Consider the following 25421-nt stretch of genomic DNA (forward strand, 5'->3'; position numbering starts at 1 on the left):
AATTAAGTAAAAAAATGAAACGTTTTTTGTCAGTTCTAGATCTGTCTTTATTTAGTAATCAGAATTTCATAATTTATCTTTGACCAATTATATACCAAAATGAGGGATTTTCTAGGCTCCGTTCCTCAAAAATAATATAGATGGCGCTGTAAAGATATTCCTTAGTTTAACCTTCTAATTTCATGGATAACAAATATATTATTATCTTCTATCTTTGCTTTTGGGTATGAATGAACTTTTATAATAAACTTTTTCTATTCTATTCTATTCTAATGATGACCCTTTATTCATTTTTCAAAAATCTAATGTAATGACAGAAGCATATGTAAAACTAATTGTTGCTTAAAATTTCGATCACATAATGTAAAGAAGGATGTTGCTACCTATATTGCTTCTCTTTATTATTATCAGAATAATAATGGGTGGAAGACGTAATTGTACCTTGGTGTTATAAAAAGGGTCATCATTTATACCCAAAACCAAAGATAAAAGACGCATATGTCTACGCATTGTTTTAAGTTTACGCGGTTATTATCATAATTAAAACACATAATAACGTCATATCTTCTTACTTTAAACGCGGTGAGAACCCGTTTTTATGTGTTTTAATTATGACGCATATGTCTGTTATCCATGAAAATAGAAGTTTAAACGAGGAAACGCCGATTGGAAAGTCCCCCAATGTAATAACAAAGTTTTCAACAACATTATCTAATACGGTGTCTCATAAACTGGAGGAGGTTTTTCTGTACACTGCAGGTCGTCTTTTCACTAGCATGCACTTCTTATGACATCTCAAAGTATCCATCAATACAAGGCGCGAATACGCTCACTCATTCATATTTCTAAGTGTAATATAATAGGATATAGATATACAGTTTTAGTGTCATCGTAACGAATACTCATAGGGATGATTCAGACCATGATTCTAAGTTAATCATCATCATCATCACCAGCCCATTAACGTCCCCTCTGCTGGGGCACGGGCCTTCCCTATGGATGGATAGGGAGATCGGGCCTTAAACCACCACGCGGGCCCAGTGCGGATTGGTGGTTATTAACAACTGCTAATGCAGCCGGGAACAACGGCTTAACGTGCCTTCCGAAGCACGGAAGAGCTCGAGATGAAATCTTTTTTTTTATGGTCACCCATCCTAAGACCGGCCTTTGCGAAAGTTGCTTAACTTCAACAATCGCAGACCGAGCGCGTTTACCGTTACTGTCTGAGTTAATATCAAGTTGAAATTTCCGTCGCAAAATTCATGATTTTTTTTTAAGTTTTCTTTTTTTCAATTCAATACTTTTGCGATGGAAAATTCCAGTTGATATTAACTCAGAATTATCAGCTGAATCATCCCTCTCAGTGTTCGTTACTATGTTACTTCCACCCCATAAAAGTACATACGGTAGCCATAAAAGTAGGTAGGGGTGTTAGTGACACCGTAAAGAATACTGAGGGGGATGATTCAGCCCATGATTCCGAGTTGATATCAAGTGGAATTTCCTGTCGGAAAATTATTATTCGTTCCATAATTTTCCGACGGAAAATTCCACTTGATATAAACTGAGAATCATCGTCTGAATCATCCCTCAAAATTTTCGTTACGATGTCACTAACACCCTGTGTAGGTCTAACCTAACCTAACCCAACTATAACATAAATAAATGGTTCCTAGAAAACAGCACAGTAGTCGACAACAAATCGATGGTTACCATCGTAAAATGAGCTACGACACCTCGTGTACTAATCGACAATATCACCAGTCGGCAGCCCACTGATGGGGGACCCACAAGTCCTTGTAACAGGGTCGTAGGGCGTGTCAACAGGACACTGGCCAGCATCCCACACGTTGCCAAAATCATTGCCATCTTTCGACATAAACGGGGTTAGAATAACCTCATACATAAATAACAACGCATCGGTACCGTCCAATGTTGTATTGGCCAAATGATTTGGCAAGTCGTTGCCGAAACGGTTGGCCAAATGTTTCATCGGCTCGATCAGGTTGGCTTCGCTAATGCTGCGAGTGAGTTGGATGCGTAAGGGACTGGATTCACCGTGAACCAGTTTGATGTTTACCAGGCATATAGCGATGAAGCTGAATAGGTAGAACGCCATATTGGATTCTGAAAATGAAAAAGGATTCGTTGAAAAATAGTACATCCATTGCAAGGTGAACTAAGTACCCACACACCAAGCCTTCTGTTAGACCAACGTGGTGGTGAGCCGCATAAGAGATAAATTAATAACTCATTGGTGCAAGTTCGGTACCGGGGTTCGAACCGGCGCTTCCCGTTTGAGAATCAAGCCGGTATACCACAGGACCATAGTGACTTTCATCATCACTAATTTAAGAGCCACGCTCTTGTCGGTGTAGCATTTGTAGCATTCTCCATGCTAATTTTTAGGGACAAATAGGGCAGTGGTTTCCCTCCTGTCTTCCGCCCCACAGTACTCTGTCTGACGCGAGTGTGATGGCGCCTAGAATAGTCTATTTCAATGCCGTACTAGGACTTCTGTCCTCCGCCTCTGAATGGTACAGTGACTTTCTAATCTAATCTAGCATACAAGATCCCACTGCTGGGCAAAGGCCTCCCCTTCCTCTTTCCATTTTTCCTGGTCCTGTGCGTATTCCGGCCAGTCCCTCCGGCAGACGTCTGTCCGTCATAGACTGGAATGGAAAATGCTACACCGACAAGAGCGTGGCTCTTAAATTGATGATGAGGTTATAATACACGAGACGACTTTTTAATGTACTATCGTGGAGCTCCGGGTGTCGTATAGATTGCGGACGAGTGGAGTGCAAAGTTGAAGTATGAACTATTTGCTAATACTTGTATGGCGCGCGTTTCGTGCTCACTTCCAATCTCTTTCTTCTAATTCGTGCACTCACCAGTGCTGCCGCCTACATTTGAGCTTCTAGTTTTTATCTTCAGGTTAGGTAAGCGGACCCCGTGAAAAACGGGATAATGAAATCAACGTAATCATGGATAAACTTGTTGAAGGGAATTTTTGAATTTACGTCATTTCGCAAAGGAGGTGATGAGTTTTTATCCTCATTAGTCAGTAGGGCACAATATGAGGTAATTAAACACATATATATATAATTTTTTTTTTTGACGTGACTTATTGTAGATTTGCCGCAGATGGCATTAACTACTTGGCCGGACAAATGGGGAGCGCTGAAGGCTCTCACCCGGTACAACGTTTAAGACAACAGGCCTGAGGGTGCCCAGTTGGGCGCGAACCTCGGCTCAGGGCGTCGTCTGAGAGGAAAAATTTTTGAAAGAATTAATCGACCCTAGTGGGTCGATAGCGATAAGCGCTGAATGAGGGAATTAAACACATACTAACGGGTTCTTACCGCGTTTAAATCAGGGATATGAGACTCCCGCCGCGATAACCGCGATAAACTTAAAACAATGTATAATATGAGGTAATTAACTGAACAGACTTGATAATACTTGTGTAATTTACAGAATTGACCACTAATTAAGAGGAAAACTCATAACATAACATAAGCTCACGACTATATCCCAATTGGGGTAGTCAGAGGTACATCCATCGCAAGATGAACTAAGCACCCTCACCTCACCGATCTTTTTGTTAACCAGCCCATCATCAGCTCTCTCTAAAGCAGCTGGTAAGAATAGACGTCCGTGATTCAGTGGTTGAGCGTTGGGTTCACGATCCGTAGGTCCCGGGGTCGAATCCCGGTGGGGACATGTCACAAAAATCACTTTGTGATCCCTAGTTTGGTTAGGACATTACAGTCTTATCAGCAGATTGTCCGAAAGTAAGATGATTTGTGCTTCGGGCACGTTAAGCATTCGGTCCCAGCTACTACTTGCTAAAGTAAGTATGTAGTCGTTACATAAGCCATGTCAGGGGCCTTTGGCGGCTCGATAGTAACCCTGACACCAGGGTTGATGATATAGGGTATTGCTATCACAACCCACACGAGAAGAAAACTCGCTCGGAATCCAGAATAAAAGCAATTTAAATACTAACCCTTCAGAGTACGAACAGAATGGTAATTTACACTTTTTCTTCACTTCGTAAACAATTAAAATTCACTAGGTCAAAAAATACTTAATCTATTATAAATACAAAATAAGTTTGAATCGAAAGTCGAGTCTTCACCGACGCATAAGGACGTCAAAGCACGACTGGTACTGGCACGATATCTTCAACTCACGCGCAGCCAATAGCAACACCCCCCCCCCCCCCCACACACACACACACACACACACACACACGTCCCTCCCTCCCCACGTCCGCCCCCTGTCCACCGCTTATGAGTCGCGCAATATTATTCCCTTAGGATTCATTTGCAACAGCCTCCGTGGTCTAGTGGTTACAGCTTTAGGCTCACGATCTGGAGGTCCGGGTTCGATTCCCGATGGGGACATTGTCGAAATCACTTTGTGAGACTGTCCTTTGTTTGGTAAGGACTTTTCAGGCTTGAACCACCTGATTGTCCGAAAAAGTAAGATTCCGTGCTTCGGAGGGCACGTTAAGCCGTTGGTCCCGGCTATTAGCCGTAAAAACACCTCCACCAACCCGCTGTGGAGCAGCGTGGTGGAGTAGGCTCCATACCCCCTCCGGTTGATTGAGGGGAGGCCTGTGCCCAGCAGTGGGACGTATATAGGCATACATTTATACGATTCATTTGCATTTGTTCAGACAGTCATTTCATTATTATTATTACTAAGTTTGTGAGTCACTATGGTTCTGTGGTAAACCGGCTTGCGTCACAAACGGGGAACGCCGGTTTGAATCCCGGTACCGGACTTGCACCAATGAGATCTTCTTCTATCGTGTAGGTTGTGAGGTGGAGTACCAACCTCATCAACCCTGGTGTCAGGGTTACTATTGAGCCGCCAAAGGTTCCTGTCATGGCTCATGTCACGACTAGATACATCAGTATGTAGTAACCGGGAGCAACGGCTTTACGTGCCTTCCGAAGCACGGATCATCTTACTTTCGGACAATCAGGTGATCAGCCTGCAATGAAGCTAACCTAACCTAACCAAACTAGGGACCACAAAGTACCTAATTTTAGTGATATGTCCCCATCGGGAATCGAACCCAGGACCTCCGGATCGTGAGTCCAACGCTCCACCAGTGGACCACGGAGATTGTTTGATTGGTTTAAACCAATGAGATTACGAAAGCAGTATATGTGGCAGTGTAACAGGGCTGGTAGAGAACGACCTAGAAGGACGTACATTGACCAAATTGGAGATGCCCTTAGAAAAGGTTCAGTACGATCTACTCTGACCGACGTGCGTGTATGAAGCTATTGATAAATGTGGAGGAAGCAAGAGAAGTGTGTCAGTCAATGAGTCATTCATTTGTCTCAAGTGCAGTTTCACTAACACAGTTGGCTCGACCATTGTAGACGGCGATACGGCTTACCTATCACGTTGGTCTAACAGAAACCTCGGTGAGGTGTGGGTGCTTAGTTTCATCTTGCGATAGATGTACCTCTGACTGCCCCAATTGGGATAAAGTTTATTCAGGTAAAACCTACGACACACATATACATTTACAACATTAAAATATACACACATTAATATTTTGTTATTTAGATTAATATTTAGTTGAGGAGCTCGGTGGCGCAGCGGTAAACGCGCTCGGTCTGCTATTGTTGAAGTTAAGCACCTTTCGCAAAGGCCGGTCATAGGATGGGTGACCACAAAAAAAAAAGTTTTCATCTCGAGCTCCTCCGTGCTTCGGATGGCACGTTAAGCCGTTGGTCCCGGCTGCATTAGCAGTCGTTAATAACCATCAATCCGCACTGGGCCCGCGTGGTGGTTTAAGGCCCGATCTCCCTATCCATCCATAGGGAAGGCCCGTGCCCCAGCAGTGGGGACGTTAATGGGCTGATGATGATGATGAATATTTAGTTGGAAATCATAAAGGTATATGGGTGTCGCAGCTCACCAAAAAGGCCAGGGCCAGCTTGTGTTATATTATAAGTTTTCCTCTTAATTTGTGGTCAATTCTGTAAATTACACAATTATTATCAAGTCTTTTCAGTTCATTACCTCATTTTGTGCCCTACTGACTAATGAGGATAAAAACTAGAAGCTCAAATGTAGGCGGCAGCACTGTTGAGTGTTCCTAAATTTTGACAGTTCTGAAGAATGAGAGATTTTAGTGTTTTTTTTTTAGTTCCATACTATACGATCCCGACGACCCGATTACTCTAGCCATAGAGGCAGCCGATCAGCTCGCGACACCAAACACTTCAGGACCCCGATACCGACCCCGCCGGCGTGGTCGACGATTTCCCTCAATCAGCTATCGCCCCACTAGGGTTGATTAATTCTTTCAAATATTTTTCCTCTCAGACGACGCCCTGATCCGAGGTTCGCGCCCAACTGGGCACCCTCAGGCCTGTTGTCTTAAACGTTGTACCGGGTGAGAGCCTTCAGCGCTCCCCATTTGTCCGGCCAAGTAGTTAATGCCATCTGCGGCAATTCTACAATACGTCACGTCAAAAAAAAAAACAGTTCCATACTTTTGCGATGAAAAATTCCACTTGATATCAACTCAGAATCATGGTCTGAATCATCCCCCTCAGTATTCGTTACGTCCCTCGGGCAAGCGATTCAGAAATAAGATCCCAGCCTCGTGGTGTGGCTACGTGTTTGAGTTTATGTCTCTCTCTTTATTTAAGAGCTGCGCTCTTGTCGGTGGAGTAATCGCCATCACTCCATAGATAGGGTGTGTAGAACGGTGGTTGCCCCAATCGCCTTCCGTTCCGCAGTACACCGACCAATTTCTCAATCGGTGATGTTCTAGCTAGAGCCCTACCAGAATCCATTTCCTCGCCCTCCAACCTGTGCTGATACCGCTTCTGCCCGGCATCAGGGGTGCGCTTTTGAAGTAGCGGCGCCTACTCGCTACGTCACAAGATCGTCATAGAACCTAAGTAGAATTTTATAGGTTAGCCCGTCCCAGTGAGCTACCCACTGCGTTCTGCTAATCCTGTCGGTGTTTGGTCGGGGACTGCTTATTTTTATATTCGCAGCTAACCATCATATCTGATGGCCTTTCCACTATCCGCCACCTGTGGACCCCGTAGATGGCTTATAGCTCAGCCTACTACGAGTTTATGTATGTATGTAAAAAAACCCATACACGTCATAAATACTTTTAATACAGGGAATATAATGTCGGATGATAACAATATCCTTATAACATACCTATGCACTGCAGTTTCCTTTTTACCCACAACGAACGCACTATACAAAAATGAGTGACTTTCAATTCCACGTTCCTCAAAAACAATATAGATGGCGCTGTACAATGTTGCGTTCACTTAACCTTCTAATTCGTGTGTGTGTATATATACATGGTGTTAGTGACATCGTAACGAATACTCAGGGGGATGATTCGGACCATGATTCTGAGTTAATATCAGGTGGAAATTTTCAGTCTGAATATTCATGAAAATTTTTGTGTTTTTTTTATTATTTTCAGTTCCATACTTTTGCGACGGAAAATTCCACTTGATATCATCTCAGAATCATGGCCTCAATCACCCCTCAAAGTTTTCGTTACGATGTCACTAACACCCTGTATATATATAGTCCTCCTTGTCGTATCCGACAACGGCGACCTCAGTCTCTTCTCTCGTGCGCTCGAATAGGACTGGCAAAGCCAAACTTTGTTCTGAAAACCCGCTCACATTGGAGGCAGAATAGCTGTCCATCCGAGTTGAAGGTGTAGCTATAGATGGGTTTGAGACGATCCTTGCGTGTTTGGCGTTTCTCGACGAGCTCTTTCAGACGATTTTGCTCAAAGTTGGCCACCCCTGTTTGGACACAGTGACGCCAGGTCTTAAAACAGCAAGGTCCTCCCAGCGTTCAGTGGAAATCTCGCAGGCGGTCAGGTTACGTTTCAAGACGTCCTTGTACCGCAGATATTGAATTGATTCGTATTATAAGATGTGCGCATTGTTCAAGGCATTTTTTATCTGTTTATTTTTTTCTTTAATTTACATATACATACATAAACTCACGCCTATTTCCCACCGGGGTAAGCAGAGACTATAGAATTCCATTTGCTTCGATCCTGACACACTTCTCTTGCTTCCTCCACATTCATCAATCGTTTCAAACACGCACGCCGGTTCAGAGTAGATCTTTCTAAACCTTTTCTAAGGACATCTCCAATGTTAATTTAATTAGTGTTAATTATATTTTGTGCTGTGTAAAATTTCAAGATAATATAGTGGGTTTTGAAGACTTCAGCGTTCACTTTAAGAAAATTAGAAAAACACTTATAAGAAAAAACAAACAAAAAAGCAATTTTAATGTAATTTATTGCGTATCTTTATCATAACAAAAACTACACTTAGATATTTTTTGTTTTTATAGCACTCACTCTTGCTTAGGGAAACTCACCAACAGAAAATTAAATTGAAAACATTTCTGACTCTGATGGGATTTGAACCCGCAGCTCTTGTTAGGCACACTTAGGTATCTTATCTTTGATATTCGAATCCATGTTCAGATCATGAATGATAATCATGCTCAGCGGTGAAGGAAAACATCGCGAGGAAACCTACATTCCCGTGAAATGCGTTCCGGACGTATGTGATGTAACCTGTATTGGGCTGGTTGGAAGGCCAGACAATCAGTCGCTTCTGTAAAAGACCGGACCTGACAAATCTTCAGGTTAGGTAAACGGACCCATGATGTTTTCATAGAAGTTCTCGCATTGTCCGCCGTATCGCCTGTGTGTGTAGCTTTATCGCCAGACTTACACGAACAACATAAGCTCACATAATGGGGTAGTCAGACGCACATCCATCGCAAGAAGATTAAGCATCCACGCCTCACCGAGCTTTCTGTTAGACCAACGTGATAGGTGAGCTGTATCGCCGTCTGTAATGCTCGAGGCAACTGTGTCAGTGAAAACTGCGCTTAAGATAAATTAATAACTCAATAAGTCCGGTGCCGGGGTTCGAACTGTGCCACAGTGACTACACTTATACGAATAATGGTGTTAATTCCTGTAAACACCATCTAATTTTTTTTTTAAGATATATGTGTCATTTTCTTATCCGACGAAAAGGAAAAGGACGGGTAATCGACAAGCATAAAATTTATGGAACACACGTCAATTTTAAGCACAAATCACAAATAACCGTCTAAAAATTTTACATTGGCCAATAACCCGACAGAATTATGTTGACAGCACACGTCAAACGGTTTGCATACCAGCGAGATACCTTTTTGACTCGTCCGGGTTATTCATTCGTTTACCCATTCGTCCCAAAATTAAGAGCTGTCAATCATGCGTCCCTTTCATTTTCGGTGGATAAGAAAATGACAGGTGTAATTTAAAGTAAAGTTAGGAGGTGTCTGCGGAAATCGGGGCCAATGTGAACCTTAATCGAGTTCTTGAGGAGTCTCCACCGTAGTTGCGACTTCATTGCAAGACTTGGTGATCCAGTTATAGGGCATATCTTCTGGACATATCACCGCCCCGAAGATGCCGTTGTCTCCGAAGTCATTGCTGCTCAAATCCATGAAAGGTCTCAAGACGACCTGGTACAGGAGTAACAAAGCTTCGTCGTCTGTCATTGGGTAGTGACTGGCATTGGCATCTGAGGTGAATCTGGCGATAGGTGCCAAGACTCTGGCACCCATAGTCGACCCTCTGGTGTCCGAAGTCGAAAGTGCCAAACTGGCAATGTTGAATACGGTCAAAATAAAAAATGCCAATACAACGTATCGTGGCATTCTTGATCTGTAAGGGAACAAGAAAAAATCGTTTAAAAAGAATCATACTGTCCAACTGTACTGTACTGTCTGTGAATTAAGCACAGACCTAAACCAATGATTGTCGATTTGTTATCGAATTCATGTTTCGATCATAAATGATTATCACGTGCTCAGCGGTGAAGGAAAACATCGTGAGGATACCCACATTCCCGAGAAATGCATTTTCGGAGGTATGTGACCTAACCTGTATTGGGCTGGTTTTCCCTTCGCGGGTTGGAAGGTCAGACAGGCAGTCGCTTCTATGAAAAACCGGACCTGTCAAATCTTCAGGATAGGTAAGCGGGCCTTGTGAAAAACGGGATAATTCTAGGGAGATGATGATAATAACTGTCCATCCCGTTACGATGTCACTTACACCCCGTACAAGTACGTACAGGTAGCAATATACAGGGTGTTAGTGACATCGTAACGAAAACTTTGAGGGATGATTCAGGCCATGATTCTAAGTTGATATCAAGTGGAATTTTCCGTCGCAAAAGTATGGAACGGAAAATAATTTAAATAAGCTCTAAAATTTTCATGACTTCTCCGACAGGAAATTCCACTTGATATCGACTCAGAATCATGGTCTGAATCATCCCCTTCAGTATTCGTTACAGTGTCACTAACACCCATACCTACTTGTATGGCTACTGTATGTACTTGTATGAGGTGTAAGTGACATCGTAACGAATACTGAGAGGGATGATTCAGCTGATTATTCTGAGTTAATATCAAGTGGAATTTTCCATCGCAAAAGTATAGAATTGAAAATAATTTAAAAAAACTAAAAAAATAACATGAATTTTGCGACGGAAAATTCCACTTGATATTAACTCAGAATCATGGTCTGAATCATCCCTCTGAGTATTCGTTACGATGTTACTAACACCCTGTATATATTCAGTCCAATGCTTTTGCGACGCAAAGTTCAATTTGATATCTACTCAGAATCATGGTCTGAAGCATCCCGCAAAGTTTTCGTTACGATGTCACGATGCCCTGTATAAAACGCATAATTATACATTTTTTATTATTATGAATTATATTATTCTCAAATCGGAGCACCGGTTGATCCCCGATACAGAACTTGCACCAGTGAGTTAACAGTTGGCTCGACCATTATAGACGGCGATACGGCTCGCCTATCACGTAGGTCTAACAGAAAGCTCTCTAAGGCGTAGGTGCTTAGTTCATGTTGCGATGGATGTACAGTCATGAGCAATATAATGTACCCACTTTAGGACTCTGTCGCACTAACATATTTGACATTTAGTGAGACTTACAGTTCAATTTGTCAAAAAAGTTAATGTGACATGGTACCAAAGTGTATACATATTAATGCTCGTGACCGTACTGACTTAACACTTGCAATTAGAATAGAATAGAATAGAAATTGTTTATTATAAAAGGACGCCACACACAAAGACAAGACAATAACATCACTCGAAATTTTTCACAAAACAATTACAAAAAACATAGAAGGATGTTCATTACAATGATCATAAGGCGGTGGTGGACGTCCTGAGATAAAGGGACCTCACTCAGCACAAGTCGCGGCGTGAACCACGAAGCTGGTGTTATGTGGACCCTGTTGGGTGAGGCACTTAAGGTTCACTTCCTAATGTAATAAACTTACCTTGTATGGACTTGTATGTGTTATGGTAATCCGGTATGACGTGGTGTCTTCCAATGACGCTTATTAACTATATATATATTTCTGATTTTATGTATTTTTTTTTATCCAAGAATGCGTCTCTGTACAGCTGTCCGCAGAGAGGAATAAAAATTGCCAACCATTTTGTTTAACTAATATACGCAGAACAATATAGGGAAAAATCACGAAGCATTTACCTCGTGGTGACTAATCCGTGGTAAATCCATGATAGCCGTGTACGGAGAATGCGTGACTTACACGGAAATGCCACTGGTTTGAATCCCGGTTCGGGCTCTAATTAATAAACTAATCTCAGCTGTAAACCACTGTATTCAACTTTACGGGTGGTATCAATTAACTAATCTCAGCTTTGAGACTGCCCTCAAGGGGTCTTAAGGGCAGTCTCAGTTGAGCACGGACTTGAGAGCTGGTGCTCAAGTCCGTGTTTTATATAAAAACTGTCATATTGACTCAGCATTGAGACATGAGGACAGTCTCAAAACTCAGATTAGTTTATTAATACCACCAATTCGGCTTTACGGGTGGTATCAATAAAGTAATCTCAGATTTGAGACTGCCCTCAAGTGTCAAAGCTGAGTCAGTGTGACAGTTTTTATATAAAAACATGGACTTGAGCATGGTCTTAAGGGCAGCCTCAGCTGAGATTAGTTTAATACCAGCCTACGAGACGATATCACGTGGTTTCCAAGATTTGTGCTCTATTACATAGGACTTTAAGTTAGCTGGCGCGGAGTCGATGTGTTGTATATGCTCTTCTGCCTACCCCTTCGGGGATACAGGCGTGATTTTTTATAGCCTATTGATGTCCTACTGCTGGGCAAAGGCAGACCATGGCGACGATGGAGGGGCGAGCCAGACGCCTTCCAGAGCATCTGGCAGATTGATGATGTCAGGGGTCTTAAGCAGCTCAATAACAACCCTGACACCAGGGTTGATGAGGTTGGTCATCCACCTCACAACCCACATGATAGAAGAAGTGTGACCCCAGCGGATGTTTACTAGTAATGCTCAAGGCAAAGATGGTTGGAAAGAAAAGAGGATGTCAAATATCTGTGTTTAATTTTTTTATTTTCTTGTTCACAGACAGAGACGAATTGCGAGAAGAAGCGAGGGAGGTTGGAGAAACAACATTCTTTCATTGACAACGGTGAGTGGATGCCATATATCCAAAGAGGTTTGAACCTTTCTACTAGCTCGGAAACCCGGCACCGCCACTTGACAAGCAACCCGGTGAACTACAAGTCCATAGCGACACGCTGGCGCGCTAGGCGCAGAGACCATGTAATTCCACTTACTACGATCCTGACTCACCATTTTCTCTTCTTCCACTCTCATCAAAGTGTTCATGCATGCTTACTGGTTTAGACTACTTTATTTTGTGGAATGAGCGCTGGAGGAGGATGATGTTTTTATTCTGTGGACAGATTGTGAATGCCAGCCGAGCGAGGAGACCCGCAGCAAGTGTTGCTGCGAATGTCGACGCCATGACTCCTGTTCCAGGAACAACACAGAAAAGGTAACGAACATCCACAGTCTTCTTCTATCGTGTGGGTTGTGAGGTGGAGTACCAACTTCGTCAACCCTGGTGTCAGGGTTACTATTGAGCCGCCAAAGGCCCCTGACATGGACCATGTAACGACTACTTACTTTCATCAGTAAACAGTAACCGGGCTTAACGTGCCCTCCGAAGCACGGATCATCTTACTCTCGGACACTCAGGTGATCAGCCTGTAATGTCCTAACCAAACTAGGGACCACAAAGTAATTTTTGTGATATGTCCCCACCGGAAATCGAACCCAAGACTGCTCAACCACTGACCACGGTGGTCGTTACACATCCATAGTGTTATTACGAAATTCTATTATTCAGTAGGTAACACAGTTGGGTTGTTCTTCTTTTTTATCGACAATGATCTGTCCTTCGTTCTGCTTCTGATAAGTTATGTTTTAGAATTTTATTTCATGTTTTGATTGTCCAAAAATATAGTTATCTTATTATACTCAAAATACAAGCAAAATACTAATCGGTTCCTCAATTAGTTATTAACGTAGCTTGATCGTTTTTCACAAAATTATGTGACAGAGTGGTAAATTGAAATGCTGTCTCCGATGAAAAGGGCCACTCTGTCACAATATTTTTTGGAATGCGCCTGCAAAGAAAAGTATGTTACCAAGATAAAGAGAACCACTAAATAGTCCTCTACAGACACATATTTATATGATGTTTTAAAATATTTATTGCCGTTATAATTTTAAAGATGTTAAATCCGATAAATCGAGAAAATGTCTTTTTATTGTCGATAAAAAAGAAGAACGACCCAATCGTCAATTTTTACATAACGAACGTCTCATCCGCTTAAAACTACTGCAGCTTCTCACAACCTGTATAGCCGGGGAAAAGAAGCTGCAAGAAAAACCTCGGCACAGGGCCCTAGACGTTCTTAAAAAAAATACAAAATATTGTTATACAATTCGGTAATTTGGCTGCCTAATATCGGTTCCCAGTTAATCCCATGCATTATATCTTTTAATTCGTACTTCATAAGATCATGCTAGAATAAGTGTATTCTTGCAAATAAACTCTAAATTTAATTGTAAATGCCATTCGAAGCTAATCCATAATACGTCTACTTTAATGTTATATTCATGTGTGTATATTCACAGAATACAACGAATTCTGAACAGAAACCGCATCAAAACCCAACGAGTCCGTGCAAAAACCGTTACGAACAACCAGTTGAAGCTTCGTCTAATCACAACGCGCCGCCCGAACCGCCGACCAATCACAGACCGACTTACGAAGCGGCGACCAATCAGAAGCCAGCACCAGAAAATCCGGCCAATCAACGCCAAGCATACGATGTGACAAATCAGAACTACAATCCTGCAACCAATATCCGACCAGCATATGACGTGAGACATGAAGTAGCCAATCAGAGAGCGTTTGAGAATCGACCGCAGTCGTTCGAAGCTAGTCAAAAATTTGAACCGACCAATCAAAGGGCGCCAAATGACGTGGCCAATCATAGACAGGCGAAGTTGTCCAATCAGGGAACGCCGGAACTCCAGTATGTGACGCAGCAGTATCCACAGGTGTTTTCACATGAAGAGGTAAGAGCTAAGTCAACTGTGTTGAGTTTGAATTCTTCCGTGGTTTCCAGGATTTGTGCCCGGTTCATGGCAATAGGCTCGCATTCTATTACATAGGACTTTGTTCACTCGACTCGGCCTCAGATGAACATTTTGGTATTCTAACTTGACATTTACGTTCTCGACTTGAGGACTTTACTCACTGGAGTCGAACGTCTTCCGAATACATCCCGCTTAGGGACGGTACTGAAAAGTATCGGCGTCCGAAGGACGTAATATACGATCCCGACGACCCGATCACTCTATCCATAGAGGCAGACAATCAGCTCGCGACACCAAACACTTCAGGACCCCGATACCGACCCAGCCGGCGTGGTCGACGATTTCCCTCAATCGGCGCTTATCGCTATCGACCCACTAGGGTCGATTAATTATTTCAAATATTTTTTCCTCTCAGACGACGCCCTGAGCCGAGGTTCGGGCCCAACTGGGCACCCTCAGGCCTGTTGTCTTAAACGTTGTACCGGGTGAGAGCCTTCAGCGCTCCCCATTTGTCCGGCCAAGTAGTTAATGCCATCTGCGGCAAATTTACAATAAGTCACGTCAAAAAAAAAGGAGTTGAATGTATCATACTGCCAACATAATGATACGAATACGGGAGATAGTCTCTAGTAGTTGTGTTTGAATCCGTGTTTGGATCATAGATAGTTGAGCTTGAACTTAGCTGGCGAGGAGTGTTGGCATATACTCCTCTGCCTACCTCTTCGGGGATACAGAGCGTGATGTTATGTTGCAGGTGACGTCATCACCGCAGGCAGGTCCGCCATACATGCAGCAAGAGTTGGCGCAGCAACTTCCGATCAAACAGATGGTTCAAGACCCTAACATGCGTAAGTTATCTGCTTGTTAGTAGAAAAAAATCATGGTATAAGGAAACCAGGTATGCTGAAAAGTGACAGGTAACATTTCAAGGTTAGCTCAGGGGCATGTTTAATAAAACTTACAATTGTAAATTACAATGACAATTTGATGTACATTGCGGAGTGTGTGATCACGAATATTTTGCAGGTTCATATTAGCTACGCAATGAACATCAAATTGTCGTTGTAATTTACAATTGTAAGTTTTATTAAACAGGCCCCAGGTATGCTCAAAAGTGACAGCTAACATTTCAAGGTTAGATCAGCTGACGTCATCCCGCCCTGCGTTGCCATTTCGTAAAAAAAAATTATCCACGACCAATGTTTTTAATTTACTTTGCAAGGAAGTGTTGAACTTTTAGCAAAAGATTTACTTAGTTTTAATTATTTTTATATACATAACATAACATAAACATAAACTGCCTATATACGTCCCACTGCTGGGCACAGGCCTCCCCTCAATCAACCGGAGGGGGTATGGAGCATACTCCACCACGCTGCTCCACTGCGGGTTGGTGGAGGTGTTTTTACGGCTAATAGCCGGGACCAACGGCTTAACGTGCCCTCCGAAGCACGGAATCATCTTACTTTTTCGGACAATCAGGTGATTCAAGCCTGAAAAGAATTTTTATATATGTGACATGTAATAGTAAGTGAATAGTTTAGTCTGTAATTCTTTTAATTTTCAGTAATAAAATTAACGTCCTTGAAATGTTGGGAGATATCGATTTAATGGTAACACTTACGTCAGTAAAGGACTAGCAATACCTGGTCATAGACATTCTTAACGTAACAGCCTCCGTGGTCTAGTGGTTAGAGCGTAAGGCTCACGATCTGGAGGTCCGGGTTCGATTCCCGATGGGGACATTGTCGAAATCACTTTGTGAGACTGTCCTTTGTTTGGTAAGGACTTTTCAGGCTTGAATCACCTGATTGTCCGAAAAAGTAAGATGATTCCGTGCTTCGGAGGGCACGTTAAGCCGTTGGTCCCGGCTATTAGCCGTAAAAAACACCTCCACCAACCCGCATTGGAGCAGCGTGGTGGAGTATGCTCCATACCCCCTCCGGTTGATTGAGGGGAGGCCTGTGCCCAGCAGTGGGACGTATATAGGCTGTTTACGTACGTACGTAGACATTCTTATACCATGGAACGTCTCATCCGCCTAAAACTAAGTACTGAATTATTGAATGCATAAACATTTGACTCAATGTTGATTCCCGTACAGGCGTGATATACCCCGGCGTGGCTCAATACCAGTTCAGCTCGCCACTACCGGTGTACCAGCCCGCCGAGGAGCCGAAACACGACCCACATGCTCCCACAACCATCGGTAAGTTATATAAACCTGTAGCGGACCTAACTAGTTGATCAGCTAGTTCCGCCCATAGGCAACAGATGGCGCCACCATTCAATAATGCAGTCCTGAAACGCGCTATCGAAGTTTTCACAGCGTGACGCATATATGCAACTTCTAACATAACACCGTTGGATCGTCGATCCCTAGTCACAATACTAACTTGTGGCTAGCGGGGTACTGTGCTATGTTCGGTACCACGAAAACGTCCTTTGAAATGAAATGAAATTTATTCTGTGCATGGTATTTAGGTTACAAACAGCTGTTATTTTTCATCGAGTATCACCAAATACTGCCTTTTCAGGCATACACACAGATTATTTAAAAACAATAACAAATAATAATATCAATTTTACAAATAATCTACACACTTAATACATGCTTTCAATTATGCACTTAAAACCTGTTATTTGTAATCTAAATATTCTTTATTCTTTGGCGATAGCTCGCCGCCAAAAACCTTAGCACAAGTTAATACAGTGTTAATGACAACGTAGCGAACACTGAGGGGGATGATTCAGACCATGATTCTGAGTTGTTATCAAGTGGAATTTCCTGTGGGTTTTTATTAATATTCATGAATATGTTACTATTTTTTTAAATTATTTTCAGTTCCATACATTTGCGATTTTCGTTACGATGTAACTAACACACTGTATATTTATAATGCCATTGGATGGTAACGGTCATTTTGTAAATAATAAATAAATGTAAAAATTGACGATTCAAACTGTAACTGGGTCGTTCTTCTTTTTTATCGACAATGATCTGTCTTACGTACTGCTTTTAATAAGTTATGTTTTAGAATTTTATTTCATGTTTCCATTGTCCAAAAATATAGTTATCTTATTATACTCAAAATACAAGCAAAATACTAATCGGTTCCTCAATTAGTTATTAACGTAGCTTCATTGTTTTTCACAAAATTTTGTGACAGAGTGGTATATTGAAATGCTGTCTCCGATGAAAAAGGCCACTCTGTCACAATATTTTTTGGAATGCGCCTGCAAAGAAAAGTATGTTACCAAGATAAAGAGAACCACTAAATAGTTCTCTACGGACAGATCTTTATATGATGTTTTAAAATATTTATTGCCGTTATAATTTTAAAGATGTTTAGTCCGATTAATTGGGAAAATGTCTTTTTATTGTCGATAAAAAAGAAGAACGACCCAAATATGTTATGAACTGAATGTTGATGTTGAGTTTGCTGTCTCCCTCAGAGCCGAACTACGGGTACGCGGCGCTGGAGTACGCGCCGGCGGCGGCGTGCGCGGGCTGCGTGGAGCCCCGCGTGTACCCCGCGCTGTACGCCCCCGTCGACCCCCTCGTGCAGTACCCCCTACACCACCACTACCCGGTGAGAATCTCATACAACAATGGTGTACGGTCACGAGCATTAATATGTATACACTTTGGTACCATGTCACATTAACTTTTTTGACAAATTCAACTGTAAGTCTCACTAAATGTCAAATATGTTAGTGCGACAGAGTCCTAAAGTGGGTACATTACATTGCTCATGACTGTACTTATACTTATAGTTGGTTGTACTTATAGTTTGTCCCGCAATCTTTCAATTTCAATTTTTGTCTGGAAGAAATCGCTTTAAGCGATAAGGCCGCCATTTGCAACGCACCTAGTTAAAGAGTCTTTTTGTAATTATTTCTTTTTATTTTGGTGCAATAAAGTATAATTGTATTTTGTATGGTGCTCTCTTCTCTCGTGTGGGTTGTGAGGTGGAGTACCAACCCCATCAACCCTGGTGTCAGAGTTACTATTGAGCCGCCAAAGGCCCCTGACATGGCTCATGTAACGACTACTAACTTACATCAGTAAGCAGTAACCGGGACCAACAGCTTAACGTGCCTCCCGCAGCATGGATCATCTTACTTTCGGACAATAAGGTAATCAGCCTGTAATGTCCTAACCAAACTGGTGATCAGAAAATGATTTTCGTTATATGTCCCCACCGGGATTCGAATCCGGGGCTTCCGGATCGTGAGGACAACGCTCAACCACTGGACCACTGGCACTACATTGACTTTAAACAAATATAAATGAATAAAAATGGTTCTGATTTCAATGATGATGATGATGATGATGCTAACCATCAACTTGTTCATTCCAGTACCAAGAACAACTACAATGGCCGAACATGCAAGGAGTCGTTCCCCTGCAGGCGCCGCACGCGCAGCAGACAGTACCAAAACTGTTTGTACCAGAGCTGTACCCAGTCATGCAGTACCCAGTTTACCCACAATACAACGTCATGTACCCACAGGTGAGGATGATTCCGATTCATGATTCCGAGTTAATATCAAGTAGAATTTTCCGTCGCTTAATTCATGACGTTTTTTAATTATATTCAAATCAAATTGAGATTCAACAAGTTTATCTATGATAATTACGTTGAATAAATGATTCTGATTCTTATTGTATATTTTTTTTCTATCTACCAGCAGCAGGTGGTGCCGCCTGCCTACCCCGCGTGCAGCGCGCCGTGCAGCGACCGCCGCGCCGCCGCGCCTCCCAGACACTCCAAACGAAACTCTATCTCAGGTAATGATTAAAACTCCAAAAATCCTGATGAAGCCTTGGACTTATATGCTGTTATGGTCAACCTCATCCCCAACCCACCAACCCTGGTGTCAGGGTTACTATTGAGCCGCCAAAGGCCCCTGACATGGTTCATGTAACGACTACATACTTACATCAGTAAGCAGTAACCGCGACCAACAGCTTAACGTGCCTTCCGAAGCACGGATCATCTTACTTTCAGACAATCAGGTGATGAGCCTGTAATGTCCTAAACAAACTAGGAATCACAAAGTGATTTTTGTGATATGTCCCCACCGGGGTTTGAACCCGGGACGTCCGGATTGTGAGTCTAACGTACCGTATTAGGCGCAGTAACTTTACGTATGATTAATATTGAACTATTGAATAAAGATATTTTTGAATTTTTGAATTTTAACAACCCCCGTTAAAAACCACAACAAACTAACCCACATTACCCCCACAGGATCATCACGAAACACCCCCTTACTGACTCCGCCGGACGACAAGAAAGTGCCTTACGAAGACCACTCGCAACAGCCACACCCCCAGCACCCCCAGAGTCACCCCCAGACCCCCCAGGTGACCCGCCAGGACTCCAACGACATTGCGGTGAAGATACAACAGATTAAGGATCAGATGGCCCAGTTGAACACGAGGGAAAGAGAGAAGTATCCACGTAGAGAAGAGTGGAGAAGGAATAGTGGAAACGGGATTCTGGGCAGTTATCCCGCGAACAACTACAATGGAAGAGTCATGGGGTGAGCTTTTTTTTTAATTAAAATGGGTTTGTTACTTCGTTCTTCCACCAGGAGAAGAAGAGATCGACGTTGGAACGAGCTTACCCAGAAAATGCCTATTCACCCGTGATTTAAAGGACCCCAGGTTATAAGATTCAGGAAACACCGACGCCGGCAGCCCATTCCATTCCTTGGTTGTGCGCATTATGAAGGATGTAGCGAAGCGCTTGGTGCGGATTAGTGGTATGTCAACCAAGTAAGGATGGTAGCCCGCCTTACGTCTGGATGTCCTGGACCTTGAGTTGTCTACTGATTACTTGAGACAGAAATCGGAATCATTCATTCAACGTAATTAACATAAACATAAACAGCCTATATAAGTCGCACTGCTGGGCACAGACCTCCCCTCAATCAACCGGAGGGGGTATGAGCATTCTCCACCACGCCGCTCCACTGCGTGTTGGTGGAGTTGTCTTTACGGCTAATAGCCGGGACCAACGGCTTAACGTGCCCTCCGCACGGAATCATCTTACTTTTTCGGACAATCAGGTGATTCAAGCCTGAAAAGTCCTTACCAAACAAAGGACAGTCTCACAAAGTGATTTCGACAATGTCCCCTTGGGAATCGACCCCGGACCTCCAGATCGTGAGCCTGACGCTCTAACCACTAGACTACAGAGGCTGTTAATAAATAATAAATAAATAAATTGTCGCAGTCCCCGCAACGATGAGTCTCAGCTGAGCACAGCGGCGCGTGCCATCGTCAACTCCATCCGCAGCATGCAAGCCAAGAACCACTGTGAGTTGATATACTTTATATTATCTTTTCTTTTATATCCAATAGGAATTTTAGCTTCAAAACGTTTTTTCGATTCCGCTCCGCACCACCCAAATCCCCTGTTAGTTGCGGCTTCCAAATACATTCCGCTTAGGGACGGTACTGAAAAGTATCGGCGGCCGAAGGACGTAATCTACGATCCCGACGACCCGATTACTCTAGCCATAGAGGCAGCCAATCAGCTCGCAACACCAAACACTTCAGGACCCCGATACCGACCCCGCACGCGTGGTCGACGATTTCCCTCATTCAGCGCTTATCGCTATCGACCCACTAGGGTCGATTAATTCTTTCAAATATTTCTCCTCTCAGACGACGCCATGAGCCGAAATTCGCGCCCAACTGGGCACCCTCAGGCTGTTGTCTTAAACGTTGTACCGGGTGAGAGCCTTCAGCGCTCCCCATTTGTCCGGCCAAGTAATTAATGCCTGCGGCAAATCTACAATAAGTCACGTCAAAAAAAACCAATGGGAATTTATTTCTCTTTTACAGCACTCACCTCATCACCTGTGCTTAGGGAAAGTCAAACGCTCTCTCTCTTTATTTAAGAGCTGTGCTCTTGTCGGTGGAGTAACCGCCATTCCTCTCTTCTTCCCGCCAAATCCTTCACCTCCTGTTGTGAAGCCGGAAAGAGCGTGTTTTTTTTATGTAATGGTAACTCCCACCCCGCCAGACCCCGACCGTCGCCCGGAGTACAGCCAACCCCGCTGCGAGGCAGGGCGCGGGCCCCGCGCGCGGCCCGACAAGCCGGAGCGAGGCGACCGCCCGGTATCCGTGCCCTACCACACCAACTATCTACTCAGACAGGTACGAACCTGTTTATATGTATCAACAGCCCAGGGCTGCCAGATGAAAAAAAGGCATGATCGTACGTCAACTACAAAAAAATCGTATTCCAAGGAAATTTTGAAATGAAAAGATAGTACAACTTAAAAGTTCAAAGTTTTTATGAAAAATGAGAATAATTCGTTAAGAATCAGAAAAATAATGCAATAAAAAATGTTTATTAGACTTATACTAATTTTCTGAGGTTAATTTTCTTTTTTTTTTATTCGGAAAACTGCGCTATTCGTCATCTATCGCCTGCATCACTTGCATATCGGGTTTTATTATTCTTGGAACCAGTATCATGAGTGGCAGTAACGTCGGTACTTTTGACTGTAATTACTGGAAACAGCATTGGTAGGTTCAAGACAGTCCAGTTCCGATAGAATGGCGCCATCTAAATCGTATCTTTTTTAATTTCTTCTGCACTTGTGATTAAAAAATGCCTGCAACGTTGAAAAAAATCAAAGCTGCCGGAGTAACACATTTGTTTTATTACGAAATGTTGCCAGGTACTGAAAAATCGTACATTTTCCGTACGATCGTAGTCTTGCGATCGTACATGAGTAGAAATGCCAAAAAATCGTACGAGTACGATTTAAATCGTACATCTGGCAGCCCTGCAACAGCCTATAATTGGCATAACCAATGAAGGGACAGCAATGAAGAGACCCCCCCACGTGACGCGCATAGGAAAACGTGATAAAATGTCGGACTTATTACGTTTGTCGCGATTAAAATTCATAAATAAGTTAAATGGAAAAAAAATAATGTTTTTCGTTAGTTTTAGATCTGTCTTTATTTAATAATCAGAATTTCATAATTTATTTTACACCTTGTACACGACCCAATTACTTGAAGACTACTGCCCACCCTGTAAAGAAGGTGTTTCTTGCAGATGTCTCCAGGGACGTGGTGCCGACGATCCCCAGGGCCAGTCCATCCGCGTAAGTAACCCAAAATGTGAAATATAATATAATTATATGATATTGCATACACACTGCATACAGTCATAAGTAATATCGTGTACCCACTTTAGAACCCTGTCGCACTATCATATTTGACATTAAGGCTGTGTCCCCAGTAAGCAAACTGTCAGCGGCCGACTGAGTGAGCCGCAAATTTGCAGCGAACTGAAATTTGAGTTAGCTGAGGTGTGCGTTGAGATTAGTTAGGTGCGATGCAAAAAAACACGTCCTAACACGATGATAGCTTTTTTCTAACTATCCGAATAATCATTTTGCGGCAAACGTGAGTCACTACGCCCGACGAACAACCAATCGCCGACTGGAACCGGTTTTGGTGGGAGTCGGCCGCTCACTAAAATAGTCGGCGCGCGTAACGCTGCAACTGCGTGCAGTGACCGCAAAACTAGCAAACTGTGAACACTCCATTTGAAATATATGGAAGGGCGTACTAAACCGATACGCCGCTAACTCAGTGGGCGGCTCACAGTTTGCCTACTGGGGACGCAGCCTTAATGGTGCTGATTTCAATGAGGCTGTAAGCTACCCGAATAAAATAAAATAAATACACACCTGAATGTTGTATTTTCACTGATACTGGGAAATGGGGAAAAATTGTCTAGACAAAGGGATCTTGCTTCTGAACGGGTTTATTTCTTCTTATAATATAATAATGTCTATCGCCCTCTTACAGAATTATGAGGTATTAATATGCTAACAAGTGCGTATGCGCAGCGTTGCCTTCTCGTCTAGTTGTTAAGTAAGTAATACAGCGCAACGAGACTAGAGGGCGTTAGTAAAGTTCTATTTTTACTCTAAAGATGGCGCTGTCTGTTGACAACACCATATACCCGGAACCCGGACCTCCAGATCGTGAGCCTAACGCTCAAAGGAAAGGGATGCATGTGGTACAGTCATGAGCATTATGTACCCACTTTAGGACTCTGTCGCACTAACATATTTGACATTTAGTGAGACTTACAGTTCAATTTGTCAAAAAAATAAATGTGACATGGTACCAAAGTGTATACATATTAATGCTCGTGGCCGTATATGTTGCCAAATATACAGAGTGTTAGTGACACCGTAATGAATACTGACGGTCATGATCCAGACCATGATTGAATTCTGATACGACGTGCAATTTACTGTCAGAAAAGTCATGTAAATTTTAATGTTTATTCAAATTATTTTCCATACTTTTGCGACGCAAAATTTCACTTGATATCAACTCGGAATCATGGTCTGAATCATTCCTCAGATTTCGTTACGATTTCACTAACACCCGGTATAAATTAGTACATAAATAAAAACATATTAAATGGATAATATGTCTTTCAGTATTAAACAACCCTCGAAGACCGCACCCAGACACGCGCAATGGACGACGATAAATTGCCCGGTGTTGTACTAAACTAATTACGTCATTATATCCAGTAAGGTGAACGGGAATAAACATACAAGCAGTATAATTGTAGCACATTCAGTTACAGAAGAAATTCACATTATTATCTATAGTAAGGCCAGCCAACCAGACGAGATAAAGAATGTAAACAAAGTTTCAGGGGATCAAAACATTTTTATTTGAATAAATTATTATAAAGTTCGAATTTTATGTTTTGTTTTGAATGGGTTTTGGCGTCAATAATAAACTGCAGCGAGTATGAAGAGTCTGATTCTATGTCTATTTCCGTTCAACGATCGATTGACAATGTAACAATGAGGATAAAAACTAGAAGTTAGAATGTAGGTGGCAGCACTGTTGAGTGTTCCTAAATATTGACAGTTCTCCATACTGTCCAGCTAAAATTCGTGATAAATTGCTATAAAATGTTGAGCAACGTGAGAGTGTATCCCGTCTGAAGGATGAGTTACGAAAAAAGAAAAGCAACCAGTTGGATAAAGGCAGTTGTGATTGAAAATAAAGGTTTTCCAAGTATCCTTCTTTCCGATCTTTAGGGAATAAATATAACAGTATGATTTTGCAGTTCAACGCTGCGCAAAGGGTTATAGTGTAAATATATAACCAAAACAATATGTTTGTTTACTCAAATAGTATGGGGAACTGTCAAAATTTAAGAATACTCAACAGTAGCGACACCTGTTGGAAGAAATAGGCAGTTTTTATTCTCGAAAGAAAACGGGATTTTGTTAAAAATCACATAAGATTGTGATTTTACAAAATGGCGGTTATGGTGTTTTCAGCATGGTATAAGAAAGCCAGGTTTGCTCAAAAGTGACAGCTAACATTTCAAGGTTAGACCAGCTGACGTCATCCCGCCCTGTGTTGCCATTTTAATAAAATAAATTACCCACGACCAACGATTTTATATTTATTTTGCAAAGTTTGAACTTTTAATAAAAGATTCACTTACAGACAAGTAATAGTAATTAAATACATTAGTCAGTAATTCAAATCAAATCAATTCAAATATACTTTATTGCACAGAACTAAATTTAAACATAACACATGAATTCACTTAATTTTCAATAATATTTACGTCCTTGAAATGTTGGAGAGAATTTACTTGTAACATTTACGTCATCAATGGGCTAGCAATGGCGGCTTGTTATAGGATTGAGCATACCTGGTTTTCTTATACCATGGTTTCCGCTATAAAGTGACACTATGTACATTACATTGATTGGATTATTTGGATTCTGA

The 25421-nt window shown here is 42.3% G+C and overlaps 1 protein-coding gene and 2 long non-coding RNA genes across 4 annotated transcripts in view; 1 reads left to right on the forward strand and 2 right to left on the reverse strand.

Annotated features, from left to right (window-relative positions):
- LOC126378341 (uncharacterized) overlaps window positions 1-25052 on the forward strand; it is a 134820-nt gene extending 109768 nt beyond the window's left edge. Inside the window, exons 18-30 of one of the 2 annotated variants that reach the window (XM_050026600.1) lie at window positions 12548-12611; window positions 12889-12980; window positions 14129-14575; window positions 15351-15444; window positions 16701-16805; window positions 18053-18189; window positions 18961-19113; window positions 19292-19391; window positions 19855-20149; window positions 20845-20927; window positions 21640-21773; window positions 22690-22738; window positions 24098-25052. In XM_050026600.1, the coding sequence (XP_049882557.1) occupies window positions 12548-12611; window positions 12889-12980; window positions 14129-14575; window positions 15351-15444; window positions 16701-16805; window positions 18053-18189; window positions 18961-19113; window positions 19292-19391; window positions 19855-20149; window positions 20845-20927; window positions 21640-21773; window positions 22690-22738; window positions 24098-24150 (1806 nt within the window). In that variant the 3' untranslated portion in view covers window positions 24151-25052. The remainder of the gene's footprint in view (window positions 1-12547; window positions 12612-12888; window positions 12981-14128; window positions 14576-15350; window positions 15445-16700; window positions 16806-18052; window positions 18190-18960; window positions 19114-19291; window positions 19392-19854; window positions 20150-20844; window positions 20928-21639; window positions 21774-22689; window positions 22739-24097) is intronic. The other variant, XM_050026601.1, reaches the window with a different exon arrangement.
- Window positions 1302-4163, reverse strand: LOC126378573 (uncharacterized). The gene is made up of 2 exons (XR_007568096.1): window positions 4013-4163; window positions 1302-2127 (listed from the first exon to the last, which is right to left on the reverse strand). It is a non-coding gene; the product is annotated as an uncharacterized LOC126378573 (long non-coding RNA).
- Window positions 8323-11687, reverse strand: LOC126378571 (uncharacterized). The gene is made up of 2 exons (XR_007568094.1): window positions 11426-11687; window positions 8323-9772 (listed from the first exon to the last, which is right to left on the reverse strand). It is a non-coding gene; the product is annotated as an uncharacterized LOC126378571 (long non-coding RNA).
- Window positions 25053-25421: the final 369 nt, after the last annotated feature.

Source organism: Pectinophora gossypiella, chromosome 26 (genome assembly GCF_024362695.1).
Source record: "Pectinophora gossypiella chromosome 26, ilPecGoss1.1, whole genome shotgun sequence".
In the NCBI taxonomy this organism is placed as follows: Eukaryota; Metazoa; Arthropoda; class Insecta; order Lepidoptera; family Gelechiidae; genus Pectinophora; species Pectinophora gossypiella.